This window comes from Lagenorhynchus albirostris, chromosome 8 (genome assembly GCF_949774975.1).
Source record: "Lagenorhynchus albirostris chromosome 8, mLagAlb1.1, whole genome shotgun sequence".
Classification (NCBI taxonomy): Eukaryota; Metazoa; Chordata; class Mammalia; order Artiodactyla; family Delphinidae; genus Lagenorhynchus; species Lagenorhynchus albirostris.
Genome location: NC_083102.1, coordinates 79,865,264 through 79,878,622, shown reverse-complemented (window position 1 = coordinate 79,878,622; position 13,359 = coordinate 79,865,264). Strand labels below are relative to the sequence as shown.

At 34.6% G+C, this 13,359-nt stretch overlaps 1 protein-coding gene across 1 annotated transcript in view; it reads right to left on the bottom strand.

The window, feature by feature from the left end:
• Positions 1-13,359, bottom strand: part of PCLO (piccolo presynaptic cytomatrix protein) — a 365,674-nt gene that overhangs the window by 50,191 nt on the left and 302,124 nt on the right. Inside the window, exons 17-20 of the mRNA XM_060156163.1 lie at positions 10,100-10,193; positions 8,800-8,871; positions 7,063-7,243; positions 5,263-5,457 (exon numbers count right to left, since the gene is read on the bottom strand). Of these exons, the coding sequence (XP_060012146.1) occupies positions 5,263-5,457; positions 7,063-7,243; positions 8,800-8,871; positions 10,100-10,193 (542 nt within the window). The remainder of the gene's footprint in view (positions 1-5,262; positions 5,458-7,062; positions 7,244-8,799; positions 8,872-10,099; positions 10,194-13,359) is intronic.

The following is a 13,359-nucleotide window of genomic DNA, read 5'->3' as shown; positions in this document are numbered from 1 at the left end:
CAAACAAGAGACAGTGTCATATGTTCAGAGCTATATATTTACTGTCTGTGCCTCTGCATGTGCAGCAGAGATATTTCTGGCAATGAATATTAAATGACTATAGAAAGATTTGAAAATGCATAACCAATCTTTCTAAGAAAATATGGAAACTCTTAAAAACCCAGAACTTTAGAAGAACACTTTGATTTTCAGAGACAACAAAGAAATACAACCCTTGCCCCCAGAGAAATAGGCAGAAAACTTTGAAAGCTGAAATCCAATTTGATGCTCTCAGATTTCTGCTGGCTATTTGCTGTGTTCACATCATTACAGTTTGTTTTCTTTCTATTTTAAACTATGCAAAGTTTCCTTTTTAAAGCTTTGCTGCCTTTCTTTTCTTTGCACAAACACATTGAAATGAGGAATGTTAAGTCTGTTTTTATTAACCTCTTACACACATTCCAGAAGACTTCACCTCCAAATGATCTCATTCTGATTTCTTTCCCTTTTGAACCCTCTCCTTTCCAGAAACAGAGAACGCCAAATTCCTTCTGATCAAAAGTGACCATCTGCTTCCGGTCAGAAGAGAATGGACCACTGATCAACTACTGCCTTTGTAACCAACACTTCTCTCCACTCCCAGTGCCCGCCCTGTTTCCCAACCCAGCCACCCATACCACTTGCCCAAGACAGCAGCTCTCACAGAGAGATGGCTTAGTCAGAGTTCACCACGGCAATATGGATAGGAAACTCTTCTTTGACAGGTGCCGCAAAGGAGCCTTACGGAAAGTGGAGTTTCCAGCAGCGGTCTGTGGAAGTAGCTTCAGGACCTTCTCCTACAATTCGGCCACAACAAGGGACCTTCAGTCATAGTTCCTCACACAACTCAGTCAATGATTCATCTTCTTACTAACCTCTCCAAGCTCTCATCTTACTGCCCAGGGCGGAGGGATACTTCTATCTATCCTGTATGAGTGTTTCTAAACTTAAAGCTTACCTGAAATCTCAGATCAAACAAAAACAGCTCAGGAATTTAAAAATGCCCTTTATATATATATATATATATATATATATATATATATATATAATGTAATATATTCCATAGCAACTAAATTAATTTTCAAGGTTGTAAAAATACCTCAATTTGTTTTAGTTTGGGTATGGTTTTAAAAAACAACCTATTTTGAAACTCTTTTCCCTGGTTGGCGTTACCTTCTAAAACAGCCGGGCCTATATTCCACCAAACCAACTGGCTTGGAAAAAAACATTTCCAGGGATTTCTAAATACAAATGGAGAGTTGTTTAGGTGTCAGGAGGACCTGGCACAATCTGTCTAAATCCTGTCCTTCAGGTTTCCTAGCATGCAACTAAACCCTGGAGAGAGAGAAAAAGTTCCTCCTTTCTTACTCCATAATTCTTACCTGACCCATATTTTCTGCTACTTCAAGCAGAAACCTGCTGAAAAGCTCACCAAAAAAAAAAAAAAAAAAAATATATATATATATATATATATATGTATGAAAAGTTCTTTAGGGACAATTTCGTCACCCTTGATAGCAATGACTGCAGATGTACACACAGCCTCCTCTACAGAGCCTGCTTACTGCTGCACTCGGCTTGTGCAGTGGGAAGGTTTTACTTCCCTGATTTGTGGCAGTTTAATTATCAGCCTTCAGAAAAGAGGATCAAGTAGGTAGACCAAGTCTAAATTGTATTCCGCCATAATTTCTAGCAACCTCTAATCATTTGTAAGGACTGGAGTGTAAATAGCAAATAAGTAAATGACAATTGTTTTTAGTGAAATCAGGAGGGTTTGATTTCAAAGGAGCCAATGTATTTAAAAAGCAAAGGCTTATTAGGTGCGGTCATAAACAAGGGTTAGATTGCCGATTCTGACAATTTCCAGGTATGTGTTCTTCACCAGTCATGCTGCCACACGCACACCCCAACTCTCTGATGGCTCACTCAGAAAACAGAAATGAAAATATCTGCAACGAATCCCTCACCCACTAGGTGTGACAAAATGAGAAAATGGGTGATGAAACACTTTGCACAATGTGAAGAACTATTCTAAATGTATGAGAATATCCATTAGAGCATTATTCAAAGAAAGGGAGTTAAATGCATTTTGCTGCAAATTTTAAGACCCACATCTAGGAAAACTAGGACAAACTATCATAGGAATACTTAAATCATGATAATTAAAAATAGAGTGAAATAAGAGAAGCATTTGACTACTGTGACATTTACAATTATTAAATATTTGCGGTAAGAAAATGAAGGAAGAAATCAACTGAACTTATTTGATGGAAAAAAAGGTGAGAGGTGAAATTTTAAGTACTCTTGGACAGTACTAGTAAGGCCAACTAGAAAAGGGAAACTGCTTTGGTGATAGTCTATAAACTGGGCTGAGTAAATGCATATTCACAATTATCTTAATATTTAAGCTGTTTCCTTAACTGCCTGCTAATTCAAGGAACATCACAGTGGTTTGGCCTTTGTACTGCCACATACATCCTCCATTGCTCCTAAATGTCTGATTAGTTGGGACAAAAGCATATTAAATTTTAAAAATTTCTGAGAATACAGAGAAATGCAATAGGAAAGTACAAGTCTTAATTTTAGTTTGTGGAAAGTACAGAATCATAGAATCAAGTGTTTTACGGCTGGAAGGGACTTAAGGGGGCAAACACTGCTATCGTTTTTTTTTATCCTTTCTTTGATATATGTTTTTGAATTAAAATTAAATTTAAATTTGAATTACAATGAAGATAATTTTATAATCACCCTGGTTTGATCCCTGTCACTGGGAGTGAGTGGCATTCTTTCTTGGGGAAAATTCCACAAATTGTTGGTGTCAAGTTAGGGACAGATATTAACTTGCTTTCCTTCCTAACAAAGCCATGGATCAAGTCTAGGTGCCTGTCTGGAGCAAGACTCATTGGATTTGTCTTCCTTTATCCAGAAAGCTGAGAAGATTGTGAAGTAGATCAGACGTGCAAGAAAGGAAGAGTGGAAGCATTGCCTAGAGTAGCCCAAACCCATTATTTATTTACATGTTTATGTAAGCTCTGGTACTTTTATTTGGTAATAACTCCCCATCTATCTTATGTTTCCGACATGAAACTTTGTCCTGCAACTCAATATTCTATCATTATAGCTTGCACTAGCAACGAAGCAGTAACTTTAAATTCTCTATTGCAAGGAATCAAATGAGAAAGCAAAAACTGACACACTCATTTTAAGCTGCATCGTATAACAATGGCTCAGAACCCAGTGGTTTATGAATGAAATAAAGATACTTTATTTATTACACAGGCACTTGGATATTCACATGCCCAACACATCTGGTACACTTGAAAACTATGGAAACATGAGTGGAAAAAATGTGTTCGTAGGATCAAGAAAGAACTTTCACCATGTAAAGGTGAATGAGTGCATTAACAATTTTTTCCTTTACTTTCCTCTAAGATTTCCAAAATCCACTGAATTTTTAAAAAAAGTTACACTTGAAATAATATTCAACAAAAACTGATCTACATTCCAACTGGTATGCTAACTCGAATTGTGAGCAGTTTAAACTTTTATCACAGTGCAACATATTTATAGTCATGCTTGAACAGATTATGTTAGTAGCATGCGTTCCATTCTGCAATATGAATACTGTTAATCTATTTCCCAACAAAAGTCAAAAGATGCCCAGTGCATAGAAAAATACAAATCACTGTAGTCAATATATTATGGGACTCATCTTGGGACTTACACAGTGATGATGAAGTCCTGAAATGCCATGCCCACAAAAGCACATTAAAAAGTGGATAAACATACTTTATCAGACAATCTCTAAAAATTAAAAGATGAGGGCTTTAAATTTGGGGGATGTTCTTGCTGTGTGCTTTGAATAGCGCCTTTCTGCTCACCTCCTTCTGGCTTGACTGGTCCATCAGACATCACCTTCCTGAGGGCTAGCTGGCTTTGGTCTTGGTTGCCATTAGCTGGTGGAGGCAGATTATCAGACTGAGTTCTTTGAATGGGGAGGACTCCTGCTATGCTGTGTCTGTGCTGCTTCCTGGCATGATTAGACTGACCGCTTTTATGTGCTGCTGTGGTAGTGTGGGTGAAATGGAAACCCAGAGTATGTATCCTCAGATGGAACCAGCTTGAATGTTATTCATGCAAACAGAAGTGATCTTTTGCTCTATCGAAGGAAGTTGTGTTTTCAAATGCCAAAATGACACCACATGCACAGCACTAAAGGGGGTTAAAACTGGCTGTTTCTTTGGAAATGATGACTTTGGGAGATGGGGAGAACATTCATCTATCTCCGTTGTTTGCCTGATGCCTCTTGGAAGTAACAGTGCCCCTACATTTTTAAAGTGTCTGTACTCACTAAGTTCTTATATAATTCTATCAATTGAAATTACAGCAGTTAAGATGGGTGAATTGTTACGCTTTAATTGATATCTTGGCTTCCAAATGATTTCCAGTGGTTAGAAAGAAGAATAACCCTATAAATTCTCTTGTATCATATACAAAGTGTGATCCAACAGAATGGATCCCACTGTGCTCCTTAATGAGGTAACATGGCCTCATCGAATATGCTTAGACATATATTAATACTACATACTTTTTTGAGAATATAGGAAACATTATTTTCTTTACAGATTTTTTTTCTCCAAAAGACTACAAAGTTTCTCACGTGGAAAGCCTCATTATTTCACATGCATAATTTATTAAAAATTTTAAGCGTAAAATGTTTTTTCCATTTCCCCTAGGTTCTAGAACTTGACTGTTGGTTACATGACTCTTCTGCCTAAAATTTTTTAGTGTTTTTCAGAGGTGAGACTCTCATTGCTAATCTGCTCAAAATGCTTATGTGTGTGCCTTTTTTTGGTGTAATGCCTGGAAAACTGGCAGCCACTTGTGCTTATAATTCCTGTATTCTAAAGGATATTTAAGTGCACACAAAAAGGACACACAACATAGTTTTGCCTGCACACATCACAGACACAGCTACCAAATACTATGAGCCAGGTTGGACGGATGGTGGAGACAAAGGAGAAACAGCCAGTTTTATTTCGTTCTATGTAAAGTAAAACAAAAAAGAACTAAATGAGAGAGAGCATATTTATGTATCGATACTGTTCCTACACAGACAAAGGGACAGAGAACGGAGGGAGCAGGGAAAGCACAAAACAAAGCAAATGGGGAAGGACAGCAGGAAAGAAAGGCAACAGATGAACATTAAGCTGCCATGCTGAGGAATTTATTTGCGTCTTTTACTTGGTTGAAGGCGGAGTTGTTGCACGGCGGCTTCGGCAGCGGCTATAGCAGCCCCTGCATCTTCCAAGTGGGTCTGAGTGACGCTGGTTTTGCTTTGACTGCGAGATGGTCCATGAGAGCGGAGATGGCCTTCGGATGAGGATTTCGAGCTACCGGGACTACTATGGGATTTCTCAATGGTGGGAACCTGCATGTCTGGTTACAAAAGGGTAAAACATGAGTTAAATTTGCTCCAGCGTTCCTCCTGTCAAGCTGGGTCTCACATAATTTGAAACCGTCTAAGATTTAAGTTAACTCTGTTTCTTTTTTGGCGCGTTTATGCAACTGCTCACCATACAGCGAGGTGGTTCAACATTTGGGAGACAATTTTTGGGAGGAAAGGCAAGAGGATGATAATCTTGAGAAGAGAGGTTTGAGAAGAGGAATAAATACATTCTAAGTAGTCTCATATAAATGAATATATTAACTTACAGTTTCACCAAGCAACTCTGCTAATTCTAGTAGGGACCAGGGAAGAAACAATAGGCTGACATTGCCGCAGGAGGCGTTTTAAGTAAAATTCCTGGAGGAAGGTGTGCGAGTCACTGGGATACATGGAAGTGGGGACTGTATTATATCATCATCTCAGGTGATTTTAGAGAATGTATATATAAGATCACACATTTACTGTGGTAGTCATAGAGAGACAGGTCTTTATACCAATCATCTTCCAGAATGTTAATTAGTGCAGAGCTGATCTGGCTAAGTGGAATCCAGAAATGATCTATACAACTCATAAGTAATCTACAGCACTTATTGTAGTCAGTTGTTTATTGTATTAACTCAGTGGCCTCCTGGACACGACCTCAGTTTTTCATCTCCTAGAACACTTGCATTTCCAATCCAAATTGCAAAGAACCACTTTTCAATTTGCTGTACTTCCTGAGAAGAGGCGAAAAGGAAGGAATACTCAGATCCAATATAAAAATTTTTATTTAATATTTATAAATAGCTCAGCATATCCTGGAAAGATACTACATGGTTCTCTCATACAGGCAGTTAACTCATTTTATGATGAAGATTACTGTTGTGTTGTAGGATAACTGGTTAATGAACCTCCCAAAGGAAAAGCTCATTCCAATGGGAAAGCTGTGCATATTGCCAAACCCAATGTATGACGCTGCAATTAAAAAATAATAATAGTAGTTAAAAAAAATCATAGAATTAGTTTGAATGCACCACTTAGGAAAGGTTTAAGTAATTTTCAGCATACCGATTGTTTTGATGACATGAGGAAAATGTTTTTGATATAATTAAAAAGCAGAATGCAAAACTGTTTATGTCCATATATTACATATATGATTTATGAGTAAGAATATACATATGAAAAGATAGGGATTTAAACAGAAGAAACATGCATAAATGGTAATGATGATTATGTCTAGTCAAAGAACTGTTGAGGATTTTTATGTTTTCTTTATGAAATACCCCAACGTATTTTATAAAGTCATATTAACCTAGATTTTGAGAGCTGAAAAAGACCCAATAGCTCATATAACCCAACCTCCTCTATTTTATAGGTTGAAAAACAGAGAACCAGAGAGGTGAAGATCACAAAGGCATCAACCTAATTAAGGGCTGATCTGAGACTAAAGCCCCTTTCTCCTGATTCCACATCCACTACTCTTTGCATGATATTATATTAAATATTTCCCAATATAATACCTTTCAAAAGATATTAAATATACAGGCACTCATATTCAAGAATATACTGAGTGAACAAAAAGACAAAAGCTTTTTTCTACTTGAAATATCTCCTACCCTTGGATGGGTCAGGGAAGATACCATGGCTTCTGCTTTTGATGACAGACGGCTTTGGGGACTGCTGGCTGCTTTGACTGGAATGGGACTTGCCATGATCAATGCTTTCAGTCTGTTCTTTGAGAGGATACCACCTAGGCGTGTTATCGAGGTGAGATGTGCTAGATAAATCAATCAATACCTGGAAAAAAGTGCAATAAGTGAATAAAATTTATGGATTAAGCTGTAATTCGTTTGTTGTTTTTTTTCTGTGATCTGAAACTTATTCAAGGACATAAGTCAAAGGATATGGTATAACCTTTAGGATGATGAGGTCTTCCTCATTTTTCTTCACCCATGATACTGAGTATGTCTTGTGCATACCAGATGCTGTATAAACGTTTGGTTAACTTGAACTGTATGACATCTCTGACTATTAATTAAATTATTTGGAGATGATGCAAAAAGGTAGAGTCACAAGTCAATCTCTTTATGAAATAAAGTCTTCTTTTGTTAAATGGACACATGATATTCTTAAACTGGGCTAGTGTTTTTTTGCAGATTGTTTGATTTTAGTTACAAGAGGGACAAAATGAAAAAGAATGGCTAATTTTCAATTACTAACTTATTCCCTCTATTTTAAAACATACTTTAGTTCACATTTGAAACAGAGATATTACCAACAGTTTACAATAAGAAAGTGCTGTGTCATGGTTTAATTGGCAACATTTTTTCTTAGTGGTACATAAACAATGGTGCATTTTACAGTAGTTGGCATCTTATATTTGAGCAGATATTAAAAAATAAAACCACACAATGGATATATGCTTTAGGTTCATGTGAACAACAAATTATAAGGACATCAATAAATCAGCTTTTTGAAATAGGACAATAAATCAGATATAACCGTACTCTAGAGTAGTCCTAAGACCAAGATTAGTCCAAGTGGCTATACCACATGGAGCCTGTAGGTGAAGTTCAAATGATCTAGTTTTGATGGGAAAAAGGTACAGAGTGTAGGAGCCAAACAAGACATCATGTCACCTAGACTACTCAACTGTCTTCTATTGTCTCTATCAAAAGGATATTGTATTTTCTAGGTGTTATATATTTTTGGAGATTTATTTTTTTAACATTAATTCATAACTTCTGCTTTAAGCAAAGATCACTAAACAAAATATGTATTTTTGGAATATGATAGATGAAAAATATCACAGAATCTGACCATCCTGCCACATTTCATAATTAGGTTACATTCCTTGTGAATTTATAAAAATTGTTTTTACTGTTTTCTCCTACTTCTAGTTTTGCTTCTTAAAATATTTTGAGATGTTTTGTGGGACACTTAAATGAAGTATGTAAAATGTCACATCAAGTCATTCATACGTGCAATGAGGAATAGCAATTAAATAAACTGAAAATGCATTTGAAAAAAATCCAGCTCATTTTATAATACAATAAATTTATCTCCAATCTTTTACATAATCATTTGGATTCACAGCATGATTATATAACTTTCTATCAAAACAATTAATATTTCATCTTGCAAATTAATTAGAAAGTACATCAAGTGGTAAAGTGAAAATTATTTCTCCAGTTGCTATTCATCTATTCAGAGTCATTTGTAAATAAATTTTATCCACCAAAGAATTTTATCCAGAAATAGTTATCTTATACACTTAAGAAATATGCTTTCCATAAAGATTTAATTGATGGTTTATAATGAAGCAAATAAAAAAAAGGAAACTATAGGCTCACCTCACCAAGAAAATCATTGGAAGAAAATCTATCATAATCCCAGACTGTCACCTCCAGTGTTTTCTTCTTGAGCTACAGTTCAAATCAAAATGTCATTAACCTCGTTTCTCATCATAAATTTTCATTATACTCATATAATAGACTCATTTATATTTTCATTCCTTGAACTCTTTCCGCTTATGTAAAAATACTTTAAGTTTATATAAAACTGTATACTTACATTCAATATTATGTAAACTGTCAATCATTTTGTGGTCCAACCAAGTATTTGATCATAAGATACCTCACTATTTTGCAAAAAAAAGGGTGATTTTTACTTATTTCCTGTTATTCTACCCCTGCCCATTATTAAAAGTACCAAGCAGAATCTATATATACTCTTTAAATACATGAAATTCATAGGTTGCAAAAATGTCTAGGTTATTCAAAGTATTTGGGTTATAGTTTTTTGTTTCAGTAAATTGCCAAAACACATTAGTAGCACTGTCTTATTTCTGCAGGTGAACGTAACTTATTTTAAACTCAAAAACCCAGATTACAATTTATATCCAGCTTCAATTTCATAGTCAAATTAGAAATCTTCCAAAGGATAAATGAGAAACCTCATTTTGAAAGACAACTCATTTGTAAATTGTTTTCATGGATGTCTTCTTCCTATTCTATTTGTATTCTTTTCTCTCTGAATTCATCTTTATAAACCATCAGTTATTTTCTATTATTGATACAAAGTTATGACATGAAGATTTTCAGAAACACATTGATGCAATTTTGCTTAGAGTCATCTATTTGTTGTGATAATCCTTTACACTAGTCTTCTTCACGCTTTCTTCTGTACGGTTTAGTTGCACAATGCCAGATCCGTAGGAAGCCTCAATTTAGAAAAGAGATGATCCCTAAATTGTTGCCAGGAGGGGTAATTCATTTCAGTGCATCTGAATCTTATTTTTTCTTTGTTTATGAAAGTCAAAATACAGCTAGCTGGAAAATATTTTCCCTCAAAATATGATAAATAGAGCCCAGTCTATTGAAATATTTGATTTTGAAATAATCAGTGGAAAATGTCCCACTAGTCTTATTCATTTTATTTTTTAGCTGTTTTGTGAAAATGTGCACATTTTCTTTCACTGTATCTTCGAACTGCACCCAGTTCCTTTTACTGGCTATATTTCTTGCATGTATTTTACTTAATTTTTTTTGTTTGTATGGAAAAATTGATATGAATCACAATCTTTCAGTAATTCTATCATCACTATTTTTATATTAGCCTGAATCTGTCATATAGAAAATAATCATTGCATACCTGTTCCATGGAGATACTTTTATAAATTACTGTTTGATTCCACTCAGGATTAAGACTTTTCTGAACATATTTAGTCCTTCTCTTGTACTCAGCACTGAATTGGAAAAAGAGAAAGAATTACCCTGATTATTTACCTTGACCCATGACTTCACAGTCAACCTGAAGGGCATGCAGACTTTTAAAGGTATTTTGTTTTGAATCACTACGTAATCATCTCATCATCCTCATGTCTTAAACTGTATTTTAAGTTGAATGCACAATGACAATTCAAAAATATCTTGGATGCCTTTAGTTTTATTTTCCCTAAGGTATTTTTTTTTTAAAGAAAAGCTTTTAGGTGTTCTAACTAGAATACAATTTTAGAAATCTTAATCTCTCCTGAATGTGTGAGATAATTACATGAACTATACAGTAACATCAATATCTTCTTGTCCCATAAATAATAATTGGATATTTAACTTTCCAATAGTTTTGCAACTGATCATGTCAGCAAAGCCAAATGGTCTTTCAATTCATTTTTTTCTGTAAAAAGCTGAAATAACTGTACTGACTGAGGAAAGGATGAAAAATGGCTGTTGCTATAGGTGAGATTCCATGAACATTTGTTACCTTATATTTATAGTAGATTTTGACACTCTTGGTAAAGTAGAATACTTAATCTAGTTATGAAACAATCTTAATTAAATACAAATTCTTGGTTTATGTCAATAGCTTATGTTACAAATGATGAACCAAATCAAAATTTTTCCTCATGCATTATAACTTGGGGCATTTCAGTTTATCCTTGACTCTTCCATACCCTCTGATCACCAGTTAGAAGCTTATATCTTACACGTTTAAGCATAACTTACTTTCAAAACTTATTCTAATTAAGTCTGACAAAACATTTATAACTGGCATCAACCAGCTAATGGGGTTGGAATTATTGCTATTTGCTATGAGCCAATGGTGCCCACATAGACAAAGCTTTTCTCTAACACTCACTGGCTTTTTCCAAATTTTCTGCCTAGAAAACAAACCTATTTGTTTGGGGTCCATTCACGTGCCTGGACTTCATAAACTGCCTTATCCTAAAGGTACTGCATCCTGACCCTGGATCTGTAGTTCTATTCCCAACTGCTGTCAGCAGACTAACTCTTGTTATATTCCTGGTCTCAAGCATTGCCAAATTCTGGATTACCTACTATTGTTCCCCAGATGCTAACTTACTTATTCATCCTAGATAAAACTATCCTAGGTAAAACTAAAGAATCAAGCTCCAGTTCACCACTCACTTTTAGAGATGGGTCTACAGCCAAGTATCTTTTTTTCTCCCTCTGGCTTTATTCTCTTTCTTATCAGACATATACAAAGGCAATAATTTCCAACGTTGACTGCATATTAGGATCACTTTGGGATCTGAGTTCCCAGGGTGGTAGGTGGGGCAACTAGCATGGCACCCACATCCCCCTGCCCTTCACCCACAAGGAGAGTCTTATTTAACAGGTCTGGGGTGAGGCTTGAGCATCAGAATTTTAAAAATGATCTAGGTAAATCTAAAGTATTGCCAAGATTGAGAACCACTGAGAACCACTGAGCTCACGTCTCCTAAGACCTCACATTTCAGCCACTGTGAACTGAATCCAATTTAAGAAATGAAGCAGCACTATTCTCATTTGTAACCAACCTATCTGAAAGTACAAAAAAAGAGAGTAGGATGTGACAATTTTTTCATTCAGCACAAAGTGCAAATAATTCTGGGGAAATGTATAGGCAATGATTCAAAGACACAGGAACTTTCATAGACTGTGAACAGAAAGTATACATTTGTACATATACTTTTTAGGTAAATTTGTCTATGTCTAGTGAAGTTTATGCACTCAAGTACCCAGAAAATTCCACTTTGACTTAATTCCACTTCTACTTTAGAGAAATTCTCCCACACGTACAAAAGGAATTTGTTAAAGAACATTCATTGCAACATTGTTTCTAATAGTGTGTTAATAATATAATAAATAAATACATTATGATATATTTATTCAATTAAATTTAAGCAGCAGTTAAATTAAATGAAATATACCTTCATTTATCAAGACAGATAAATCTTAAAAAATATCTTGAGCAAATAATTTGCAGAAGAAAACCTATGGTAAGTTATCATGATATAAAGTTAAAATTACATGAAATAATACTGTAAATTATTTATGTCTACTTGTATATATGTATGACAAACATTAATATCATATGACAGCTTGGGAATTATAGATGTTAAACTCTATTATGTGGTTGTCTCAGGAGGACAGGGGAATGGTTTCAGAGGACTTCAGGGGTACTTGTAATATATTTTTTATTAAAAAAAATCTGAAGCCAATATAGCAAAATGTTACGATTTGATAAAATTGGATAGCGAGAACACAAGTATTTGTGACAGTATTATCTATAATTTTCAGTAAGTTTAAAATATTTTATAACAAAATTCAAAACTATTTTAGCAAATTATGTCCCTTTATACTTTATGATTTTGATTCTTTAAATTAATGACATAAGAAGAATGAATATGACCACTTTTAAGTTAACAGCCAACTCTGGTTGCTACTTTAGAATTCATGGCTATTCCTGTAGTAGGTACACTAAGAAAAAAACACATTGTGTAGTATGAGCTTTAAAGTTTCTGTCTGTTTTGGACTTAATTATCCAAGTGGTGAGACCATGGGAAAAACATATTAGGGATTAAGATTCATAATACACTGAACAGTGGTAAAATTGTTATTTTTTTCAAATTCTGAAAAATCGAATGCACAAAATTTTAAAATAAGATTGAAGATGGAAAATTAATGTCAAATGCAAACTCATGTATTTTTACTAAAATTCTAGATATGTCAGTATATATTAAAATAGCCTGAACTATTGAAATGTCTTCAAAAAGATATATTAGTTAACATATTTTAATTTATAATATTAATAATTGTTATATTTCACATGCATACTTTAGTCATTTTTTCACCCATATGTAGCAAAATTATCGAATGCCAACTCTGCACCAGGAATTATGCTCTATCAAAATGTACAACTGCAAAACTCTTAATTGTACTGACATACCATTATGTCATGAGAAGCACTTTATAAAGTAAGCACATTGAAATAATAACAGCTAACATTTACGAAACGCTACTTTTTCACAGGCAGAGTTCTAAGTGCTTTTCATGTGTTACATTATTTAATCCTCAAAGCAACTCTATGTGTCCAGTATTATTTATTATCCTATTTTATAGCTGATAAGA